This window comes from Fundulus heteroclitus, chromosome 19 (genome assembly GCF_011125445.2).
Source record: "Fundulus heteroclitus isolate FHET01 chromosome 19, MU-UCD_Fhet_4.1, whole genome shotgun sequence".
Classification (NCBI taxonomy): domain Eukaryota; kingdom Metazoa; phylum Chordata; class Actinopteri; order Cyprinodontiformes; family Fundulidae; genus Fundulus; species Fundulus heteroclitus.
Genome location: NC_046379.1, coordinates 18,056,281 through 18,081,381, shown reverse-complemented (window position 1 = coordinate 18,081,381; position 25,101 = coordinate 18,056,281). Strand labels below are relative to the sequence as shown.

The 25,101-nt window shown below is 40.1% G+C and overlaps 1 protein-coding gene across 4 annotated transcripts in view; it reads left to right on the top strand.

The window, feature by feature from the left end:
• Positions 1-25,101, top strand: part of cdin1 (CDAN1 interacting nuclease 1) — a 98,213-nt gene that overhangs the window by 39,670 nt on the left and 33,442 nt on the right. For all 4 annotated transcript variants that reach the window (XM_021315907.2, XM_036150408.1, XM_036150409.1 and 1 more), the window contains one exon: positions 372-477. In XM_021315907.2, the coding sequence (XP_021171582.1) occupies positions 372-477 (106 nt within the window). The remainder of the gene's footprint in view (positions 1-371; positions 478-25,101) is intronic.

Genomic DNA, 25,101 nt, shown 5'->3' with positions numbered 1-25,101 from the left:
CAACTTGTCAAGTCAGCAGTGTTCTCCAAGTTTGTACAGGCCAGAAGTGTTCAAATGTTTGTCACGTTGGCCAAGATCTTTAAGTACTGGTGGGCCAATAAAATATAAAAATTGTTTGTCACTAAATCGCAAAGAAGTCTTTTAATTTTTTTTTTATGTTGAACAATAAACTAAGCAGGCAGTATTTTTAATCCAAAGTATAAAGTAACCAGACATTTTGTTGGAAAGGGATGGTTAACTGTTTTTAATCTATCCACATGGCCCTTAAATGTGGCTTAAAAAAAACTCCAGTTTTTACTTTTCATTTCTAAATTTGTTTTCCAACTGTCACCATGTATTTGACAAAATGCTCTGTTTTGGGGTTTTTTAAGCTGTGGAAGGACACATCATACACTGGATTGAGAGTAAAGCGTCTTTTGGAGATGATCACAGCCATCGAACCTACCTCAACGAGCAGTTCTGGAGCTACTGGAACAGGTCAGCCACGTCTCTTTTATCTGAATTAAAGTCGTTGTTTTGCTGCCAATATTTCTTCAGCTCAGTTTGTTCTTCTTTATAACCACACACCACCATTAGCTTTGCAGTATTACAAAAGCTGCTGCTATCACTGTCCAACAACCCTCACCACTTCCTCCCTGGTATGGCCTGCTTTTACCGCAGAATTCCACACGGTACGTCTGTGCATTGCGCTACTTCCACATCAGCTCCGGTTATTGGAGCCCTTTGCAGCCTGAGTGGTCTGTCTGCGAGTTCAATTGTTTAGCAGAATGCAGACATTGTGTTGGAAGGAAAGCTAGGAAGTGGGTGATTAATGCATTACATCTGTTGTCATGAGAACTTTTGGACAGGAACAAGCCTTTGTGGTCCGACCGTTGTAGAAACCAAGTTGTGTGCGTTCAAATCTTTGAATGAATTGCTGGAGCGATTATGTCATTGGTAGCTGAAGAGCTAAATTTGGTAGATATATATTTTTCCTATTGTGAAAAACGTTCTCTTTTAAAACAAGTGTAGAAGCCATCAAAACTATTTATTTGGGTTCATTTTATAACACTTCTTCTGAGGTAAAAGTTGGACTTGTCAATCAGTTCTTTTTAAATGCCAGTAAAAATATCTGTTAGTGTGGGGGGAAAAATGTTTAATATTGCTGTCAGTTGTGTACAGAATGCCTTCCAAACACATAATGAGAAACTTGTGTAATAGAACAGACTCGTGGGAGTGGCGGTCCATGTCCGTGCCTTACTTGGCGTTGGGTCTCGGGCCCCTCACTCCGGCTCTGATCCCAATCAGCTGTGATGGCCATCTGACATTTAGTGACACGGTGGTGGAGTGCCAGGAGGGGCCTTTCCTACTCTGTGTCCAAAAACCAAGCGAGACGAGCGGCCTTTGGATGTTTTTGGCGCTGGTGTAGTTCCACATTAGGATCACATTTCTGGATGGATTAAGGGGGAAAAAGTCTGAAGGAGAAACTGTTTACAGACTTTCAGATGGGCTTAAATCTGGAGCTGTCAATTGTCGAAGTTTGCCGTTAAGCCGTGGGATTTAGTTTGTATTATATTATATGGTGCGTTGACCTCTTTAATGTAGAAAAAGTAGTGTTATATGATGCAGTAAAAACATCCACACCTTTTCTTGTGCTAAAAGTAACACCTATGTCTTACCTGTCTATAGGGTGTTTTTGTTTTTAACCCTGTTTCTCATTTTGTTGCGGTTAAAAGAGCTTTTCATACCCTTATGCTTGAATCATTGTCATATATGTATTTGTTTCTTGAAGAATAAGAATAAAAATTCCTTTATTGTACCATGATGGGGAAATTCGGGTGTGACAGTGGCAAACACACAAGACAAAAGAGCAAACTGGTCTAATCTAAAGTTAGCTCTAAAGAAACACCTAGAGTAGGAGATGAGGGTAAATACCAGAGTAAGTATTGAACAAAGGAAAAAAACTATTTGACAGTGAAAAAAATAAAATAATGGTTTCAATTAATGACATTATTCCTAAGATTTTTCAAGGGCCAAGCTGCTCGAGATCTTACTTTTCAGAGTTACCTAATCTATTATTAGCACATTTTAGAAAATTGCTATTATCGGTTGTAAAAGCAGATATGGTTTTACAACCATACAACTGACGTTGTAAATCGACAGGGAAAAGGGGAAAAAATAAATAAATAAAATAAATAAATAAATCGACAGGTTGATACAAAATGTTGTGCAGCAGGCAAACATTTTTAGTAAGTATCAAAACTACAAACCCTGAAGAGGCAAAATGACACCCTGATACATAATAGTAAAGATGTCTAGAAACGGATCCATAAAGTATTATTGAGCTGTTTAAATGCAGCTGACAAGTTCATAATTTTTCTTTCTTTTTTCTTTTTCTTTTTCTTTCTTTTTTTGTTTGAGAATGGCGTATATGTAGTTATAGAACTTGTGGTTCCAATCAGTGTGCATGTAAGAAACACAACATTCTGTAAATTCAACTTCAAAGAAACTTATTTTAAAGTAATAGATGGTAATTTCGGAAGCCTTACCAGTCAAAGCCAACAGAGACAGAATGACGGGATGGTTTTTGTCATTCCAATCTATGTTAGTCTTAAATATTTGCCTTAAAGGTATTTTGCATTTATATTGACTGACATTGTGTTGTCCAAGTGCATTAAGGAACTGATCCAGTCTTATTCCCCAGCAGCGAATGAAACATCGCGGGGAGAACAAAGTAAAATGCTGTAGATGCCACCTTTCCCAGGAGCCTTTTTTTAGGCATCACAATGTTTTAAGGCATGTCTAATTTTGCAGTTGTTGTTAGGTTTTATAATCTTTGTTGTAGTGTGTGCATATGTATATAGAGCTTTGAACGATGAAGGTGAAATTTCATTGTGTTCTTAAAGTGAAGCACAGGCAATAAGAGAGGGATTGGACGAATGAATTGCTTCTAGCCTCATCTGTTATTTGGTTTTACTTTCTGAGAAAGATTTTGCGGTTTATTTGTCCACTCCTTCATCCTTCAAGGTTTGATTTTAGACCTTGACTCTAAACTGCTTTTCTTTGTTATTGCCCTTGGAATGACACACCACTCTTTGTAATTACCTCATTGCTCCTGATTGACATTTCCAGTGATTTGCTTATTTTTACGAATTCCCCCTCTTAGCTTTAACTGAGCAGCTTCACCCTCTGCTCGTGTTAATTGTTCTCCGGCTGCCTTCAAGCAAAGTATAGTCAGGACGTGTTTTTGTAGACTGGAAGGGGGGGTGAAAAAAACATAACTGATTTTCCCTCCAAAGCCCTCAACAACTGCATTTATCATCCAAGCAATAGTCTTGCCAACATACTAACCCCATAATGAACCCCTCTTCAGTGGAGTGAGGGGTAATGACGCTTCACCTACAATGCTCCCAAGAAAAAGGAAAGAGGATGGGGGGGAAAATGGAGAGAAAAACAGCCTCGTGCAGACTCAGATGCTGCGTTCAGGCCCAGTGCTTGGATGAGATGGTGAAGCGGCAGCTATTGGTGTCTTCCAGCCATCAATCTTTTTAGCTGGTGGCATTCCAGAACCGGCGAGCCCTCTGCTCTGACGGATGTTCAGATAATTGAGCGATCCATCTCGCTCCAACTATCAGAGTTGCATAAAAATTATTCACCTGCTTGTGGATATTAAACACATAATGAGCCTCTTGTGTGTTTTAGGAGAAGTATGTGAGGTTAAATACAGCATGTAATGAAAGATGTACTCCTGTGTGGGATCGCCCTAACCGTGCCTTCTTGATTATGGTGAACTTAGTCCTGGTTGGAAAGCTTTCATCCACAAGACGGCTAAGCTTCTGCTCTGCACCCATCATCATTGCTTTTTGACGTATACAAAGTGAAGAATGCATGAATGTAAAAGTGACATCCAAGTTACGTGCTGTTTAGACATCTGTTTAATGGTCATAAAAATTGGCTTTTGATTTGATAATTGCATTTTTTATTCGATTCACTGAAGGAATCCTTGAGTTTTGTTACTTGAAATAACGCAGTGAGGAGATGCAGTGTTAACTGTATTGTGGTGTAACTGTGTTCCTGTTGCAATGTGAGGGAACCCCGCCTGAACTGTGTCGAGAAATGTAGAGAGGACTTAGTTGCTGTGCTTATATTCGGTGGAAATTTGAGTCAGGTTAGTCGAAAAACCAGTGCAGCCTCTGTTGCACAATTGTTGGCACTGTATTCCTCACTGTGAGGTTCAAAATGCTTTGTGCTGAATTCTACATGCTAAAAGCAGTCTAAGCTGGGTTGCCATGCACTTAACGCAGCACACCCTGTACTGTGGTTCACAAAATGCATGATGATCCTACGGTGTAGAGTATGAGTGAAACATGCACTCTGTGTTGACCTGTTTACAGTGTACAAAATGCAGCGCAAACTGAATTGCAGTTTTGTTTTGTTTTTCTGTGTAGAAAACTGAAATGACCAAATTAATTATGATTGATCCTTTTTGTTTTTGTTTTTTTGGTCATCACTGTTCTTTCCTGAGACCTCAATGACTGAAATCTCCTTGTGTGCACGTGCAGGACAGTGGCCCTGCATCTGGCCCAATGTATTATCGGGATCCAGAGCATGAAAGTTGGAAGGCTACACACCAAACGGTCCATCCAGGCAGATCTTTCTAATTTTGATATTGCACATATTAATAACAAGATGATGGGGATTTGATTTATTATGCAGCCCTTAAATATTCATACTATATAAATAGTGATTTTTCATCCAAAATTTGATCTCATCAAAATGATCGTGGGTGCCAGTCCAGACCCTCACAATCAGCCATGCAATTCATGAAGTGCAAATGTGTCAGAGCTGAAAATGTTAGCTCTCATAATAGAAGCTTGAAAAGGTTAGATCTGATAAAAAGCTGTCACCCATCCACGAAACATGATTTATAGCAAAATAATGGACTGTATGCCTCATTTCTCCCCATATGAAATGGGGGTTAAGACTTTTTGGTTTGCTGCTATCCACAACCACTTTAAAATTTCTTGAGGCTTGATTGGACACACGTGTAACGTTTTATCTTGTTCTTTCATTTGAACCATTTTAAAAGTTACACCTTGAGAATGAATATATATATATATATATATATATATATATATATAAAATGTTTTAATCGTAAGGCTCCTAAAGCACACACTTTGTTGATCTTTATTCAGATCTGTCCTCCGGAGTTGTTTGTCACACCTTTCATGTTCAGAATGGACACAATACTACAATTAGTGAGGAAATCAGGATTCTGAGCAATAATCTGACGGCTTGCATCACTAATCTGCTTTCTGACGTGCTGTTTAACAAATAGATTTCTGTGACCCTTTCTTTCACTGACACCACTGGCAATGAACATATACATTTTTTTGTCAACTTTTTCCTAGTTGGATCTAACATTATATTGACAATTTTTGTTTTGCCTGGTTTACACATTGAGATTTTAAAATTGTCTACTGATTTTCTAAATTTGAGGGAACCCACATATGGAAATTAAAAAAATCATCGATGTAACAGGTTTCCTTGTGATGTGTGTGGTGTCCGGTGAAAAGGCAAGCACAACACACCACACACACGAACTCAGATGGGAAATCTGGCAAAATCTCTTGAGATCAAATATGAGTAAATGAACCTGGCCAATAGTTTGTTGGCTAATTTTAGCAGTGATAAAACATTACAAAAAGAAAAGGCTTTGGTTAAGAGTGGAGCTGATGTGAACAGGGGCTCTACGTTTGCACGCTATGATATGGAGGTGAGTTATTGTGGTGGGAGGGGGGTTGTGTCCAATCAAGCCTCAAGACATTTTAGTGGTCGTGTATCGCAGCAAACCAAAACGTCTTGCTCCATATTTCATATGGGGAGAAATGAGCTGTGGATCTCTGCAGCTCCCCTACATTTACCATGTGGCCATTTTCTCATTAATTCTCTCTTTGCCTGATCGTGTCTTGGTAGGTCTGCAGTTGGGCCATACTCTTGTTGCTGCTGGATAAAGAATTGACCGTCCCCCGTTAGATGCTTAACGCTTAGCAGACTGTTTTCTAACACGTTAGGTTTTTCCCACAGCATTATCCCTGAACTGTCTGTTGTGTTCCTTGGTTTTTATGTTGATGTTATATTGATTATCCTCCTCCGAGGCCTTAAGCGAACAGCTGGAGTTATACTGAGATTAAATTACACACAGGTGGACTCTGTTTAATAATTAGGGGATTTCTGATAGCAGTCGGTTGTGCTTATTTTATATTTGGCGCTACCAGATTAATAGAGGCTGACTACAATTAAAAACCACTTTTTCATATTTTTATTTGTGGGAGAAGAAAAAAAAAAACATAATTCCTCTCACATTTTGCCATAACGCACTACTTTTGTCATGGTCTGTATCCTAAGATTCTTATAAAGTACTTTAAAGTATGTGGTGGTTACGTGATAAAGTTCAAGGAACGTGAATACTGGTGCAGAACACCTTCTAGTGAGCATGTGTGCCTGCAGACTGTCGTCTTGTGTAGGCCTGTGTCATAGAGTAGAAGGACAGGAGTATTAACAGCTTCTGCAGCTGGTGCATCACTAAGCCAAAGCAGATACGGGGTGTCACCTGAGAGGGGATGCCCACGGGTCGTTCCTGCTGATGACACAATTTGGCCGGACATTACAGGCTGCTCCTGAAGACAGGTGCTGGCGCTTCTGGGGTGACAAAGTGACACCTCCAAGACCCGTGCTCCTCCTCCCCTTTCACCACAGCTCTCTGCCAGGATGCGTGCGACAAAGGGAGGAGGCTAGAAAGATAAACACCTCAGTAATGTTTCTCGTCCTTAAACAAGATCTAATAATCACCGCAGTAGTGATCTCACCGCTAAGTTTGCATTCGTTTTTTTATAAATACAGATCCAGTGTCTTTTTATGACCATATAAATGTATCAGTTTTTGCTGAGTAAGGCATAAAAAGCGACATAGCCTTTCTCCTATGCATAACATATGATGCCCCATGCAATGTAGGAACGCGGCCGCTCTTATAGTCTCTTTTTGTTGCGACGTCCTCCTGTAGAATATTCCTCTGCTCGAAAATGGCGTTCCACAGAGTTTGGCTCCTCAAGGGCTTTGCAAGTGTTTGTTTTAGGGCGCAGCAGCGCACAGAAGTGCAATGCCGGCCCCTAAAGCACAAGCAAAGTGGAATATTAATGGCAAATGACAAGCTGGCCCCGATGCTTCAAGGATTTCATGCTTTTAAGGGTGTGCGTTTTGGCGCATTGTTTAAGGCGTCTGGGGTGTAATCGTCACTCGCAGGGCCGCCGCAGCCCGAGGATTTAGCTCAGGTTAAGCCTCCGCGTCTGCTGTTTATTTTAGTCGGATTGTTTGTGCGCATTATCCAAATTTGTCATTTATCGCTGAGCGTTAAGAGCCGCTTTGACATGGCCGCTGCGTGTACGAACGCGGAGCGGGGAAAGGCGGCAGCGTATACTCCTCCCCCTGTCTCTGCGTTGCCAGTGACACTCTGAGATGGAGAGGAGAGCCTCAAGTAACACGAGGTGTGAGCGTGTCTAGTCCATGAATTCCTGTTTTGCTATGGAACTTTTTTAAGACGAACGTGCATTTTTTTGTCAGCTTTCACAATGTATGTCGTCACAGTTGCAGAGGCACACTTTTTTTCACCCTCGGTGTCTCTGTCTTGCTGTCTCTTCCAACCCCCACCCCACCCCTTTTTTTCCCCCCCTCTGCATTGACCTTCTGGGTTTTATTCCAGCAAGAAGTCAGCAGCATTTATCAAAGTGATGCCAAAAAGAGGCAAAGACACATGCAGACTTTTTGTAGTGGTCACTCCACCTGATGAATTACAATGTTCCTCTGACCTCTAAAAGCAACTGCAGTCTACATCAACCTGATATTAAGCTTAAACCAGTATCTTCTGGACCGGTGGGTCACATACACTCACCGACCGCTTTATTAGGTACACTCTGCTGCAACTAAGCGTGACAGCTTTTTTTTTCCTTTTTGCTCTTCACAGTTGTCTTTATTCTTCATGGAGTAGGATCAGCAGAATTTGAGAAATATTCTTGATCCATATTGATGTGTAAAGGTCATGCTGCAGATTTGTCTGCTGTCCCAGCCTGGGGTAATTCTGCATTGAGCTTGCATGTTCTCCCTGCGCACGAGTGGGTTCTCTCTGGGTACTCCGGCTTCCTCCCACAGTCCCAAAACATGGACTGGTTTTGGTTTAATTGCCCTAAGATTTATAGCGGTAGTAAGTATAAGTGTGTGTGTGCGTGCGTATAACCTGAATGTTGTCAATTTGAAAAAACATTACCATTCTGTCATTAGGTTTATCAGTATAGCCTGCGGGTCAGCAACCTTTACAGCCCGCAAAGCCATTTTTGCCCTCGTTCCAGCTAAACAGATTTTGTTTAGAGTCACAAAAGTTACACATCTCTTTGAAAGAAGAGCTTGTTTTTATAATATACAATAGGAAATTTGTTTAATTTTTTTTTAATCAAAAGTCAAGTTTTATTATTTAAACCAACAGTATTTTAATATTTAGGTTTAATGCATTTTCTTCAATTGGACATCTGATTTGTATAGCAAATGGCATTAAAATGATCATAAAGTAAGTCGTTTGCAACCTCTTGACAAAAAGATACTTCATTTATCTATAGCTAAATATTCTGTACACCATTAGTTTCTTTCTTTCTGGAAATGTTATGCATATATATTGCAGAACTAAATGCATCCTATAGCTAGCAATTTTAAATTACCTTTACATTTAGAAACCTTGACCAATTTTTTTTTAGGGGCCGAAGCTGAAGGTGTAAAGAGCCACAGGTTGCATTTTAAGTAGGATCTCTTTTTATTTGGTTGCAATGTCATTTAAATTGTGTCTTTATGAAACAGAGAAATAGAAATCTTGTTGTACTATTTTTGCTAACATAGATGAACTGTAACTCTATATTTTCTTATTTATCTACGCTACGGGATAAGTTTAGGTATGTATCTAGTGTTGGATGAGTTTTCTGCCTGTTTCCTTACAGTTGTGATTGCTTGTCACTCATTTGTTTAAATAGTGTAGCGTTTTCTTTGTTTTTAACCTCTATAAGGCACTCTGTCACATTTGACTGCATGCAATCCGATCGATTGATTGATTGATTGATTGATTGATTGATTGATTGATTGATTTAAAGAAAAATGTCCTGAGAGACCAGGTGAGCTGCATGAAAGCACGATGAAGCTAAAATGAAGTTCAATTAATCATATTTAAAGTAGAAGGGAGAAACTGTGATTTTAAGGAATGAACGTTTCTTACACATTGTTACACTTTTTTGTGGAGGTTACCGCTATGTGGTTAGAATACTGATATCTTATTAAGCTTGATTTTATCTGTTTCCGTGAGTCATCATTGATAAAAGCATGCTGGATATTTTAAGGGTTCCTTTGGTTTAAATCTGTAAAGTGTTTTATATGTTGCGCTTTAATGGCTGTGTCTGGGTTTTTTAGGCACGGAGACACTAAGCACTCTTTCTTTTTTAAGAGCAAAATATAAGTAAAATATTTTACAGGGTGACAAGCAAGGAAAAATGGTTCATAGTTCTGCCTTTTTGTTTAAAGAGCAGCTCTGTGTGGACCAGATAATGTGATCGCACTCATGGTCTGTAGAGGCCCATCAGTCACAGTGTGGACCTGGCTGCTTGTGATAAGTGCTTCCTTATAGATAACCAAGACAGTAGACTTCTTTTTATAGGCCTTCTGTCCCTCACATAACCTTGTTTTTTTTTCTTCTTTTGTTTTCATTTACATGCTTTATTTCAGTTGCACCGTATCTAACAACATAGTGAATTGCTTGGAGTGAACTGATTTAATGCTGAGCAATCGCCGTCTTGATGTAGTGTCACTCGCAGAAATATAATTCCATTTGCACAATAGACGCGCAAAAGTTGGTGTTTTCATTTTTATAGCCTATCTTGGCTAAGACTGACCTTAAAATAAAGAAAAAATAAAAGGAATGCTTTGAATAAATTGAGCCAAGAAAGCAAAGTGCTTCATAAAACTGGAACTACGCACAAGCCAGGATGAGATTCTTATGATGTTGACAAAAAAATATATGCTTTCATGGCATTGCAGCATTAACACATAACTTTAAAACAATGAGTAGCATATTCTAATTTCTTATAACTGACGGAGAAAAAAAATTAATCCCACTGCTGCTAACATAATGTAACAAGTTATTAAAAATTTAACATTTTCTATTAGGCGAGTGCTTGCTTGTTAAGGTATACCAAGATTTTCAAAATTTATGGTTTCAAAACTAAAAACTTGTTTTATGTCAAATTAATCTTTTAAAAGGATTTCACTGAGATACAGGAGGAAGTTCCGGTGTGACGAGAGTTTCCTCTGACTGTTTGGAGAACTGTTTTGCGAGGCCACTTCATTACCTGCCTCTGTCACCACTACTGGTCACTCCTACACATTTCTCTTGCCTATAAGAGAGTAAATTGACTGTTTTGAATGTTGTGAAATCTGAGCACTACCTATTACTGTTAAGGTAATGCTTTTTTTAAAGTGCAATTACCATTACAAGAGGCTAAAGTGACATATCTGTTCAGGAGCAGACTGTAGGCTAGCTAACCAATTAGAGCCCTGCTACTAAACTGGTTAATATTACCTGATGGGGCTTCTGGGGTTATTCAGTCAAAAGTAATCTAAAAAGTGGATTAATATTCTGTGCAAGATCACATTTACGTAAAAAACCTCTGCTGAGCTCAGCTGGTATTTATTCTAAAATGTAAGTATTTACATCACTGTTTAAATCTATATTTTTTTTAAACAAGTCTCTTAGATGACCTAATGTTTGAGCTAAAATTGACTATAAGTTTGAATTTTTCTACTCGTGTCTGAAGTTAAATCTAACTCTTTTTTTTAAGTTAACTGAAAAAGGCAAATTTGTAAATTACAGACAAATTATCAGTACTTAAAAAGCAGACTGATACTAATTTGATACTCAGACTCAAGCAAAAACATGAAATATACTCTTAATTAGTTATTAGTAGTTCTCTAGCACTTATTGGGCTGATTTTATCTTTTTTTTTTCTTCAGTTTCTGTCATTCTGCTCTTTGCAGATATACAACGGAAGTCTCGCATGCTGAAATTAGTTAGTCAAACTATTTGCTTACGTAGCCAGGTTGTTGTCAGCTGCATGAACTTTGTTAGCCTTAGTTATGAAAATAAGCCTATTGGTGGGAGAACGCTGGCAAGAAAGGAAAAGGAGTCATGGATCAGTATTAGTTCGCCCATCTGCATTGTTGCCTGAAACACTGAAAGATAAATCAGAGCCCTTCCTCAAAGATGTTTCGTCAGGATTCCACCCCCCATTTTTTTTTCCCAGGAAGTGCTCACCCTCTGCTGTCTGTGGTTTGAGTTTCACGGGTCTCTGCGGTCTGATTGCCTGATAGCTTAAACTTCTCTGGCTGCTCTTCGCTTAGGAGGAGTGTGTAATCAAAGACGCACGAGGAACCTCTGTCCAAGTGTTGACCTGATATTGCTCATCAGTTCTGGGGGTTAATGTAGAAGATCCATTAGGTCAAGACATTTGTCTTCCACCCCAGCTTGAAGAAAAGTCCCTTAAAAAATCTTACCGTCTTTACTTGATGGTGAATTTTTTTTTTTTAAATCTTGGTAGTATTGGCCTTGAGTGGGCAAATGTTGGAACATGGGTAGATGGAGTGAAAGTTATTACATGATCCAGATTCCCGCTCTGACTGCTGTCGATTTGATGTTTTAACATAAGCGGAGCGTTTAAAAAACAATGCAACCCAATCCTTTATTCCTTTGGACCGACGCAAGATTACAGAGGCATCCATTTCTGACCAAGTGAAACAGAAACTCTTTGGAGTTTTGGGGGGGGGTTGACCCGCCCTCTTTGAAGAGCCGCCTCAAAGATGTCACAGAAATCTATTTCTCATTTTGACTGATATCTATATCGGCACGGACGCTCGCACCATCTGTCTTTCCCCGCGTTACACCCAGAATCTCTCTCCGAGATGACGGGTGCGTGCTTTAAATGACCGCTCTTATTTTTTACGAAGGGTGTCAGAGTGTCGCCGAGGTTACGAGGGGAGCGGGCAGAATAGAGCTGTCTGGTGAAAGGCCTCTGATAGGAGGTGCCACTTCCATTTGAGCGCGGCCGCAGCAAAGCTATGGCCTGACACGCTGTATTATCCGACACTACGCATTCTCCTCTACTCCCACCAGAGCGGATGTGAAAACTGTATTAAACTTCAGAGTTTCGGCCTGGCTAGTTTTGCTCTCCTCTTTTCTTTCTTAGGTTTTCTCCATCTTGATTTGATCAGAGCTGACAGCTTTCTCTGTGACGGTTTGATTCTTGTTTATGCAAGATTTGGCTGGTGCATTAGAAAAATAAACTGGGAGGTCAGTTATATTGGGGGGGGGGGGGCTTGTACCTGTAATATAATCTCATTTTAAGGTTGCCTTCACTACCTCTCAGTTGGTAAGGACGAGATTTAACAATTTTAGGAAAGCTATTAATGAGAGATTCACCAGAGATTAAAATGCTCGCGTTTTTTTTTTTTTTCTCTATTGGCTCTGATTCTTGATCGGCTGGTCAAAGGTTGAAAATTTTGTTTTATTTTTAATTGATTAAAGGTATAAAAACTAAGAACTCCCACAATTTACGGTCTATAAAATGACGCATCTATCCAATTTCTATACGCGCTTGTTCATGAAAGGTCGTGGGTTGGCTTGTGCCTATCTCCAGTAGTTGAACCCAGGACCTTTTTGCTGCAAAGCCCCCCAAATTAGTTTAAAATCTGGATCTGCAGGTCAGACTTTTTAAGAAAGACAAGCCTGATCTCTGTTATTCACCAATCTGACAACAATCCTTGGGGGGGAAAAAAAGACTACTGTCTTTGTTATGGAATGTGTGTTCTGGTTTAAATTAGAGAAGGAGACAAATGCCCTGAATAGTGATCAAAAACCATTAGCTTGAGCTCTGTGGGTGAAACGAAAACACACTTGAGTGAATTTCAGAGCTACTCCCTCTTGTTTTTTTTCTCTCCTGGTCATTTTGTTTTTAAAGTGTTGCTCTGAGTTCATGGGAAACGCACTCTGAGGTTACCTGCACCCCTACAAATTGATGGAAAAAAGGATTATGTCAAAGGAATGTTTTTGCAGTAAGTTGAAATATTGCTAACCTTGTCAAATGTCATTCTGAATGAGAACGCAAACATATTTTAATCAGAGTTTTAAAGGCAGGGTTTTGGGTTTTTTTTTTTAGTCTGTGACTCTTAGAGAGAGAGGGGTCAGCTAATTGCAACGTTTGATGTCATGTTTGGTCTCCTCTGTTCCGCCTGCCTGGAAGTCTCGCTCTCACTACACTCTCCCCACACACACACACACACACACACACACACACACACACACACACACACGCGCGCGCACGCAAATTGTCGTGTGCAGTCAAATGAAAAACTACTGAAAGGTCTCAGTGCTGTAATTCTCATAAAATCTTTACCTCTTTTTCTTGTCAGCTCTCCTTTAAGCCTCAATCTTTTCCCCTGTTCTTACTTACTTACTCATAGTTCTGCAAATGAATTTGTGCGTGCTGGCAACACTAGACCAAGGGGGGGGGTTCATCAGTCTTTTGGCTGTCTTCATATAAAAATGTGCCTCATTTGCAGCCCAGATACTTGCAAAGTTCTGCCTACAGGTTAATCTTCCAAGCTCGCTGCTCCAATTCTCATAATTACTGTTTAACTGCAGCAGAGAGAGGGGGGGGGGGAGCAAGCGGATATAGGTTGTAAATTATGTTTGACAAGGTAGGGTTAGTGGTTTTGTTGTTGCTTGTCTTTAGTTATTACTCATACTTCATCCTGCTAAAGATAAGGTCTGTATCAAGGTAAGCATTGGTGCAGGGCCCTTATCGGAAACACTGATTTAGGGCAAAAGCCCAGTGACAGAGGTCATTGTGTACTAAAGCTATCCATCATTCAGAGTTGATTTCTGCTCAGACCTGTCTCCAGGTTGTCTACATGGAGGCTGGTGCTGCAGAAGGTGGCCACGAGAGGGTTGGACTGCTGGGAGGGTTGGGATGGGAACAGCGCCAGGGAGGTCTTACAAGATGCTTGCAAGCGGATCATTTCAGATTGTTGGTGATTTTTATTTTTTTATTTTACAGTATTTTAGCATGGAATCATAGAATAATGTTTACATTTTATAATGCAACAGTAGCAATAAACTGTTGAATTGATGATGTTTGTGTACCCCAACAACTTTACTTGTTTGTTAAATTTTACTGTAAAAATATGTAGGGTGGTTCCACTGTCTACCTTTACCTTTCAAAATGTGATTAAAAAAACGTGTCTGCAATATTTATTTTATACAATTTAGCAGCACGGTTTAATGTAACTGACACAGTGATGTAGTCAAATACACTGCAAAAACAAAACTAAAAATAAGTAAAATCTTTTTGAAATAAATGTATTTGTCTTTGATTTGAGCAGGAAAATAAGATGTTTTGCCAACGGAATGAGATTTTTATACCTAAAATAGGAACAACTCACCTCCATCATCTTATTTAGAGTGCAGTTTATCCAATTATCTCATTTTAGAGGTAAAAATACTGATTCCATTGGCAGATTATCTTATTTATGTGCTCAATTCAAGGACAAATGGACTAATTTCAAGAAAATTTGACTTTTTAGTTCGATTTTTGCAGTGCAACAGTTTTTTTAGGGGGGTCATTTTTTTTCTCTAGATGAAATGCATAAATTATTTTCATCATTTTTTTCAGCATTAATACCATGATATTGTGAGTCCATGTCACCCAACCCTACGAGACATTACAACTCCAGGTTTGTATGTCTGTAAATGCAATGTTTTGGATACTATGTTGCTAGCCATCCATCCATCTTTCCTTCATATATCGGTCCTTCGTCTGTCAACCCTTCAATATTTGATTCAATATTTGAGCTTTGAACGCTACATAGATGTATAAAAAGCCACGAATATGTCATGTATTTGTCCGTTACAAATTTACTTAAATAAGTACTCTGGAAATTTCACTTTAGGAATGTTTCGAGCTTTGCCATGAGAACTGTGTGGGAACCCTGTTTCCAAATAATTTTATCAAAACTGTGATTATATTAACAGCCCTCATAAACATGCACCAATTTATCACATCTCTTAACGTTAGACGGGTCGAATGTTTGTGACGCTTTCTTTACAATATGGACCGCATCAACCATACCTTAAAACATGCTATGTAATAAATAACCTATTGGCAGGAGACATTTTATTTGCCTCTACTTTATTTTGTCCTTCGTTGCATGTGTGGAAACTAGCCTCGAACGCTGCTGTGCTGCATCCGGATGAGTCAGACACCCCTGTTAGAACCTAACGGTCTCTGTACGCTGAGATCTGGTGAGGATGGTGGCAAGGTTCACTCCAAGCCTTGCAGAGGACAACTTAAGCAGCTAATTACACTTCAGTCTATAATCAAACCCATGTCAGGGTGTCTGAGAACCTGGATTTATACGGTGGATTTCAGTTAAATACGGGAGCAGCTTATACATTTTATGGTTCTCTCCTCAAATTAAAGTTTTTTTTCTCCCCCTGCAATCCCCTCTAAAATATGTCATATCCCATTACACAAATTTGGATATGGTAAATTAGCGAGGAGAGCGCTTAAGCGATGAATATGTTGACTTTTTTTTTTTTTGTACTGTGTGCAGAGGGTTAGCTAGCTGGGGGTTGGGGGAGCATTTCACCTCTAAAAAGTTGTCTTGAATCCCCCCCCCCACACACACACACACGCACCTCGGAAAAGTGATGTGTTTTTGCAATTCAAATATTTGCTTCTCCACTGCAAAGCTCCCTTTGAAGCCAAGGAGTTCTATCAGGACCAATGACAGTGTGAGGGTGCAGCGTGACAGCGCAAGAGGCAGTGCTGGACTATTTCTAACTGCATATTTAAATAGCAAGGAAATCCAGAATCAGAAATGTATGCAAATGACGGCATGTTTTGCATGCTGATATTTCTTTACCATTTGGGCCTCGCATATTCAGGGTTCGTGGCTAGTTTTAGCAACATTAATCAGAGTTATGTATGTTTGCACTGCATCCTTGGATCTTTTTTCCAAACAAACATTGCTGGAGGTGGAAGGGCCAAAGTGTTGCACATGTACAGTTTTTGCTTTAATTTTTTAGTGGCTCTTTTAATTAAAAAAAATATATGGTAAAAACCAAATGGCTTCTAGAAAACGATTTGTATTTGTATAGATGTGTAGTAGCTTGCAGAATTATTCATATCCCTTGATCTTTCCTACTTTAATGTACATTATTGGGGTTTTATACTCTATACCAACACAAAGTTGTGCATAAGTATGAAATGGAAGGAAAAACATGTTGTTTTTTGTTATGTAGCTAATAATTTATAATCTATACAACTGAAAAGTGTGGCGTGCGTTTCTGTTCAGCCAATTTTCAGTAAATACTTTCAATATGACCACAAATTGCCTGAATTTAGTTGTGTTCACCTGGGCCGTTGTATCGCATGAATATTTGTTGATCAAAGCGGTTACTGAGTAGCTCTGGCATTACGTTTAGGTTTGTCCTGCTGGCAGATAAAGTATCTGGTCCTTTGCAGCCTCTTAGTTTTTGGGTTATTTCCCCCATGATTCCCCTGTACTCAACACAGTCCTTCTTCCCATCAACTCTGACCAGCTTCCCTGTTCCTGCTGGAGAAAAGCAATATTACATGATATGATGCAAAAAAAAAGGCTGTGAATACCTCTGGAAAGCACTGTATCTATGCATTCCTCCTTGTCTACCATTGATTAAAACTCTGACATGTTCTTATCATATTGAGCATCTGACTTTGTGTCGCGGTTGTAGAATGTGTTTGCAAAGCTGGAAAACAATGAGCTACACAGCAAAACCCCCAAACTGGACCAGAATCCTGTCGCCACTTCCGAAGGTAAAGGAAATACAGTGTAAAATAATTAATTGAATTGTCATCTGTATGAACAGTTCTTGCTTTTTGTACCCTATAATTTCCACCTCTCTCTCTCTCCCCCGTCCCCTCACCACCTTTTCCCATCTTTTTCTTTTTTTCTAAACAGCAATTAATCTCATTTTTAGTCCAATTTCCAGCCCTCTGCTAGTGTCAGAGCGAGTCCCCTGTTTTGTTCCTATTTGGCTTGGTTCCTCTGCATAGTCATTAAGGGCCCAATTAATGTCACCCTTTAGCTGAAGAGTGCTCATTTTTATTGGGGAGCTGACAGTCACCGCCATGAGTGCCGCAGTGTAATATGCATTAATTGCCCCGTAACACTGGTAATTACCAGTTCTTCAAGCCTCTCAGTAAACTGTCATGCCCAGACACGACTTCTTTGAAATAGATTACTCATTAGGGGGACCTGCCCTGTTTTCCAATGGGGGCTCGCTGGGTTGGCATAAAGACGAAAAAAATCTAGTGCTTGAACAAATAGTTGCCAAAAGCAATTTCCTATTACAACTTCCCTGTGACGGCTTTCGGCTTTCTGGCCATCTCCCCCCCACCCACCCCCCCATCCGATGGTTTTCTAGCCATCACTTTGGGTGAGAGTCAGAGGTACTCAGATCCATCAAAATCCTTTTTTTTTTGCTTGTCCTACTTTGACTTCTTTGAAGTGGCACATGTTGGACCTTTTTTTGTGCTTTCAAATAAATCTGTGCTGAAAGCTCCTTTAGTCCAGAACAAGTCTGTCGATAAACAGTTCGTCTTCAATTATTGATGTTTAGTAGTTGATAACAAATCGATTGTAAATTGGAAGGCATAAATGGACAAGACATGTTTTGTGACCTTAGATTGTATATAAAAGGGCTACACGCTACACTTAAAATTCCTGTTTTTTGTATATAAAAAAGCAAAATAAGATAAATTCAGAACTCTTTTCACGTTTTAATGTGACCTGTGACCTTTACGACCTAACTGAAAATAAAACTGAAATATTTTCTTGAGGAATGTAAAACAATGTGATTGTATTAGTGTGCAAATTAGATTGATGTCTGGTCTCTGGGGTGAATCCAAAACTTGTGATCTCCTGACGAAGCCATTGTTTTGTTGAATTAGATGAATGCTTTGCGTCGTTTTCATGCTGAGAAACTCAGACGTTTCATGCTTATGCTCATATTTGTAGCCATTCATAAGTCCCTCCCACATCCTTCATGACGCTCCTTCCACCGTGCTTGATTGTAGGTGTGATGGTTAGGGATTGTTATTTTTTATTTAGTTAGTTATTTGCACCAAGCACAAATTTTACGAACCATGGCAAGAAAGTTCATCCATGTCTTTTGTAGATTTCAGGTGTGTTTTTGTAAAATTTACCCTGGCTTGGGTGTTTTTTACACCTTCTCGTCACTTTACCACATAACCCATGTATTCCGAAGAATAGAACTAAACAACCAATAGGTGCCAGAAATTAGCTTTTTTATTAGTCTACAGAGAACATTAAGGTCTTGGAAATGTTACTGTTGTGCCATATTTTCATAAGTTCATAACTTCAATGACCGATCATGTGATTTAAGCAGGGCTGTGTAGATTTTTTTGTTTATATGGAGTGTATGTTGATGATGCAATGGGGAACATCCTCGCTCTGTTAAGACATTACGAAAGACAAGCCAGAAATTAAGCAGGATTACCAGTCATATGTTTTTCACCTGTAGGTTTTTGGGAGCATTTATTTACTCTTGAAGTAATATTTACTTAAAATAACACCTATCTGAACGCGCCCTGTACATACATGGCTGATTCCACCCCCCCTGTTCCTCACCCTGTTTTTTTGAGGGCACTTTTCTGTCGCTATCCATTTACCATGGCATTGAGAGGAGCAGATTTGAAGACCAGGAAAAAAAAGCCCTCTCTCCCAGTCAAATACACAGGGAGAAATCACAGGCACACACACAGAGCTTCACAAAGGTGCTGCTTTTGTTTTATCTCCCTTATAGCACCTGCTTCAGGCAATCTGCTCCCACTCGTCTCAAATGAATTTTGTCACGGCCTTTCAGATTCTCATCCGGCGATGCGCTAATGAAAGGAGATGGTACAATTTGAAGTGACCCGCTTGCAGCCAGCAGTGCACAGCTGAGAGCAAGGCACACCCCTGCTTGATGCGAAGAGCAAGTCAACCGTCCACTGATATACCCATTACCCTTCTCATTAATACCCTGCAGACCCCACCGTGTGTGAGCTTGTGCGTCCCTGCGCTCTTACGCGCGCATTTATCTGTTTGTGTTGGTTGAGCACTTATCGAATTGTTTATGACAGGCCTAATTGGGCTAATTGAAGACATTAAGATTACCTGTCAGCTGTGTGTATCCAGACTCCCTATCTGTCTGACAACTTCTGACAAGTGAGGGACCCCGTAGCATCCGTGATGATGGAGCATTCCCAGGCCATAACAAGGAGGGTAGGGGCCACTCTAATTTGATGTGGAAAGTATCCACCATCCCGTGTGTGTGTGTGTTTGCACATGTGTGTGTGTGTGGCTATGTGCTAAGTATAAGTGAGAGTTGGCCAGGCTAATGGAGTCCCCTTTGGCAATGTGACAGAACGATGAGGTAGTCTTGGGGGAAGAGTGAGAGAGGTCTTCAAGTGTTTATAGACATGAGAGGGACGGTGCTCAGGGTGACAGGTAGCACAGTGAATGACAAGAAAGGAGCACTGACATCTTTTGTGTCTCTCAGGTCGTGGGTAATGGTGTTTATTTGTGACGTCTTTACCTTCTTGACCAAAGAAAGAGATGAAAATTTAGCCGTACTCTACAACTAAAACGTGTACGCTGCCAACCCGGTCTATGTATTACCGTTAAAATGATGCATGTAAGTAAGCATATATCATACGCTCATGGAATGGAAACAGCATAAAACTGGCTGTATATGGACTGCTGTATATGTTTAAAATGTTTAACTTGTTTTTTTTTTTTTTTTACTTGTATAATTTAAAACGGACACAATTATTTTTATTGCTGCAAAAAATAGCATTGATTTATGCAGTTTTAAAAAAGTTTTATTAAAAAAATCTGCATTTGATTTGATGCACAGATATAACCAAGAATAAACACTCACTCAATAGTAGTTTTCAGGTGCTTTTTAAATATCTATTTTTTCTTACTGTTTATTTGATTTCTACCACATGTTTTCGCGAGCAGGCAATTAAATTGCACTGATTGGGTAGCACCTGCAGTAAGCTGTTTAATAGACGTACCACACAGAGCTTTCCAGCATCGCTTTTAAAACTGTGGTACCGTAAAAGCGATAGTGGCTTTCCTTTGGTTTTCACACAGTGACGTTCCGTTGTTTTATGAGACAAACATTTAGAAAACAAGCAAATATGTCTTTCTTCTAAGAAAGAAAAAAGGCGGTGTTGTCTTGTTTTAACAAATAGGAGTCAACACACAGCAACAGGTGGGGGAGGGGGATTTCTGTGTCATTCTGGGCTTTAAACTACACTGCAGGAACGCAATGCTGAACAGTTTTTGCAGTACCGGAACCGTGACTGTTTAAAACCTTAGTATACTGTAATTCTAATGAAGACTCCATGACTTGATGGTCATTTATGCAGCAAGCAGGGTTGGCAATATGGTATGTGTGAAGAATTAGAACCAGTTGACAATCATGGCTCCCTCTGCGGCATTGTCAGCTGATGTTTCGCTCACCGGCTAAAAATGAGAGACTGGGTGCTTCCGTTTTGGCATTTAAAGCCCAGCTTTTATTCAATACAACTATAACCAAGCATTCTGTTACAGTGGCTACACATTATAACTTACACAGAGTTGCTACAAACTCCACAGAAAGTTGTAAATGTGATCGATTTAAAGGGATTTCGCTGACACAGCCTTCTGTGTTCTTATACTTCTCAGGTGAAAGAAAAGGAGACAGAACCCAGGATGGGATTAAAGCCCGGTGTTCTAGCTATGAACTATAAAATATATTCCTTTTACTGTCAGAGGAGGTTTGTAACATTAACATGTATTTAATTAAAAAAAAAAAAATGCCTGCGAGACGTGTCCCTGAGCAAACCCTTAAATCAACCCCTTTAAGAGAATGTACCCCCTTTTGGGTCACAGACTGCTATAAAACATGCCAAATATGTTGACGTCTAACACCCTTACAGTGAACACAAAGTATGAGGTTTAGATTGTTATAAACTGATATGAAAAAAAAGTTCAACCAAAAGCTTATTACTGGTCTTTTATTTAACTTCATCAAAAATAAATTAAAATGGTTTAAAACATGCTACCTTAGTTAAATCTCTGGTAATCTCTGGTCTTTGGTAAGTGTAGTGGGGTAATGATCTCGCCCCAGAAAACTGTCCTGGAAAAGGTTCCTGTGGTGAAAACGCACCTTTTAGTGAACCTTGATTCTAGAACTGGGTGATATGAAGGAAAAAAAAATGATTACAGTACTTTTAATCTTCTCCAAACTGTATTAATAATTATCATGAGACAGATTCAAAAACTATATTCTGACACGAACTGAGATTAAAAAAAAAAGATATTAGTATAAAAACTGTTTAACACTAATTTTGAAAATATCATAAACTAAACATTGCACACCCTTAAGAATTACAAGACTTTATGGATTAATATTTTCCATGCAAGCGGCACATCGATGTTTAAAACTCATTTGCAGGACTGTGTTAATGTGTTTGAGTACAACCAGAATAATAACTTGGCTAATAATGCAAATTAAGTTCACGCTATTGTTTGCCATCTCTTCTCCATCTTGTAAAAATGCTTAAATTATCGATACTTTCACGTACTGCCTGTTAGACCGCATGGATTGCCTGTCTCATTGAATTTTAAACCTGCCATTGTTATTGACCTTTCCTGTTCTTTCGATATTGAAATTGTTTTACTGCTGGGCACTACTTGATCCCCAGATTTTATACATCCGTGTCTCGTATTTATCATATGTTTGCAGAATCCGAGTCTCTTTTTTTTTTTTTTTTTTCTCTCAATCCGTTAGAATATTCAAATGAAACTAAGGCTGAACCCTATCTTCGCAGGCTTAAGGTATGTGTCTGTGCATATCTGTATCAACTCACCCTCCCTCCCCTTTTTCCTCCCCACTCACATCTCCTGTGTGGGCATTGTGTTAGGCTTTGCAGTGTCATCGCTATGACAGATCAACGCTGTCAGCCCAGGAGATCCCTCTGTTTGTTTGTTCTTCTCCAAAAGGGGTTAAACTGTCAAGTTGACAACTCGCGAGACCCTTAGACTCTGCCCTACCGCCTCTCCATGCTTCCCTCCCATCCACCTTCATCCCCAAACGAGTGAAAATCAATACCAGATTGCCTGAGGACCGCTGTTTGGTGTGGGTCTGACCCTTAGATGTCCCCCACTCTGCTTCTTTCATTACATGTAGCTCAGTATTTAACTTCCATCCTGATCCCTTGCCTAATTAGTTTCGATAAGCTCTGAGTCGCTCTCTTCTTTCCTCTCTCCCCATCTCTCTCTGTCCCTCTCCTTCTCTCCTACATGTGCGCGTTCGCACACAAACATACCAAAGACAACAGGCATTTTGCTCTCCTGCCCCTCGGAGCGGACCTCTCTGGGAGCAGAACAAATCCCAGCGCACACACATCAGCCCTTTGCTTTTCTTGTGGAGGGATTATTGACGTGTTTGCTTAGCAAATTTCTAAAAATGACGATAAAATTGGATTTGCACTCCAGATTTTTTGTGAAAACACCAGGGTTAGCCTGGGTTGTCCAAAACTAATGGTGCCCTGCAGTGGTCCTTTAGGCAGGACTAGACTTTTGCTTCTGTTGGCCACCCATTTCTGTAGATGTATCATAGATCATTTGATATGCTGCAAAAGACTCCAGTTGGATACTTTATACTAATTGAAACTTCACAATAAAAGATACAAAGTTGGATAATACCCAAGATGAAGTATTTCTTTTTGTTCCCTTCAGGGGGTCCGTCTGTATGTATGCATGTATTTACCTTCCACCCAGATGTCTAGGTGCCGCCACTGCGCCGGGTAGCCAGTCCAGCACTGACAAGCCCCAACGAGATGTTGCGCCCCCCACCCGCTCTGCTCCCCCCAGGGGGCTAAAATTACCCTTAGGAATGTAAACAGACTGCCGAGTAAGCACACAGATTTCTGCGGACCTTCGCCTCCAAACTCGACCCGGGTAGATGGCGCTCGGGCCCACAGACCAAACAGCGTTAGGAGGATACCGTCAGCTGGTTGTGGCTGTCTTACTGCAAGAATTCCTATTGGAGCAGAGAGTACGTCATATGTACATACAAGACTTGTTATTCAGTTGTTTTAGACCTCTGTTTCTTGTCTGTTTTTTAGAGATGGGCTTTCTCAACAGTTCATTATTTGTGCAGAATAGCCGTAAGCTGTTGAGTCTGGGTGAAGAAGTTCAGTGGGCCGGGCGCTGACATGTTGATTTAGTGGTGGTAATACGACTGCACTTCCAAAGGTGCTGACTTGGATAAAAGCCAGGCCTCTCTTTTTTTTTTTTTTCTTTCTTTTTTTTCTGTCTCTCTCTCTCTCTCGCTCGCTCTCTGGGAGACATTAGAGACTGACTCTAATTTTGGGGCAGAGTTGTTCTCATGGATGCAGGGGTCAGAATGCCTACACAGCAGACATTCACACCTGCCCTACTGTGGCTTTTGATTCGGGCTTCGCCGAGATGTTTGCCGATTAAAGCCAATAGATGCGACTGGAAGAACAATTTGATTAATTTGATTTACTTTCATTTTAAAACAATCACAAAGTGGTGCCATTTAGGGAATTTATATATTAATACTTTGTCTAAAAGGGAGCTGACTTTTTAAATTTTGTAGTATTTGTTTTATTATTATTCTACTTTGTTGCACAATTCTTTGAATCTAAGAGTGCTATTTTTAATAACTATGCAGTATATTTTTCTCATGTTGTGAATTTTCTCTTACAACATGGCCTCTTTTTTTCTTTTTCTTTTTACCTTTCTTTGCATCTGCATGCCATATGCTTCTATTTTCCCCACTGATGGGAATTAATGTGTACCAGCAGGATACCTAAGGGATATTTTTTATTTATTTATTATCATTTGTCATTGAATTTGTAAATTTCTTTTACAAAGCGACTTGCGGCACCGTAAGTGGTTTGGCTGCATTGGGATCAGCGGCACTGCATGTGTGGACTGCGTGTGCGTGGAAGGTCCACATCCTATGACCTCACATATAAACATGATATCCATACATATACACACTTTACTCTGCTGGACGCATCAGATTTGCAGGCGCCCGGTCAGGCTGACGCTGCCCTAGCGAGGCCAGATAAGGTTACAGTACAAACTGTTGTTGATTAGGGCCATGCCTGCAGCAGTGGGGGGGGGGACATCCTAAATTGAAAACACATTAGCAGCTTGGGTTATGGGCAGGATTAGGCCCAGGGCCGTGCAGGGGCGAGGAGCAGCGGTAGACACAAAATGGCCGTCCCCTCTGCCTTCCTTCGGCTGTGTTTCCCCAAGAGACAGGTGGCAATTATCGGCCAGGGCTGCTGGGAGTTCACAATAACAGGTTAAAGGAGCATGTATCCCCTTGACGATGCGGTCCTCTGTCGCGGCCGCCTCTCAACCCCCCAGCCTGCTCACCCACCACCATGGGGAGCTTCCCGTCTCGAAGCAGAATACACAGACGTGGGGCCTCATCAAAGGCCAGCGGGACTCTGGACAGAGATCTAAATTATTGCTGTGGACTGTGCTTGGCCTTAGAGACTTGTAAGACTTTCATTTGAAAACTGAAAGCAGTCTGAACCCTATAGTCCTGGTTTTACTTTTTCTATGAAATACAATTAAGGTCTTCTGGATCTACCATAATGGAAATTACTAATATTGGCCTCTGCTGCTAATGAATACCCTCTAAGTGTGGTAACAACGAGATCAAGCCATTGTCATGACGTAGAGGATCATTATTGAGGACGGGGAGTGAATATGATCAGGTGTGACTGTATGAATGTTAACTGGTACTCTGCTAGAAATTAAATGGATTATACCATATGTATAATAAGGGTACGGTAGAGTTGCCATGCCTTGCTAAAGTATTCATGCTAGCAGTATATT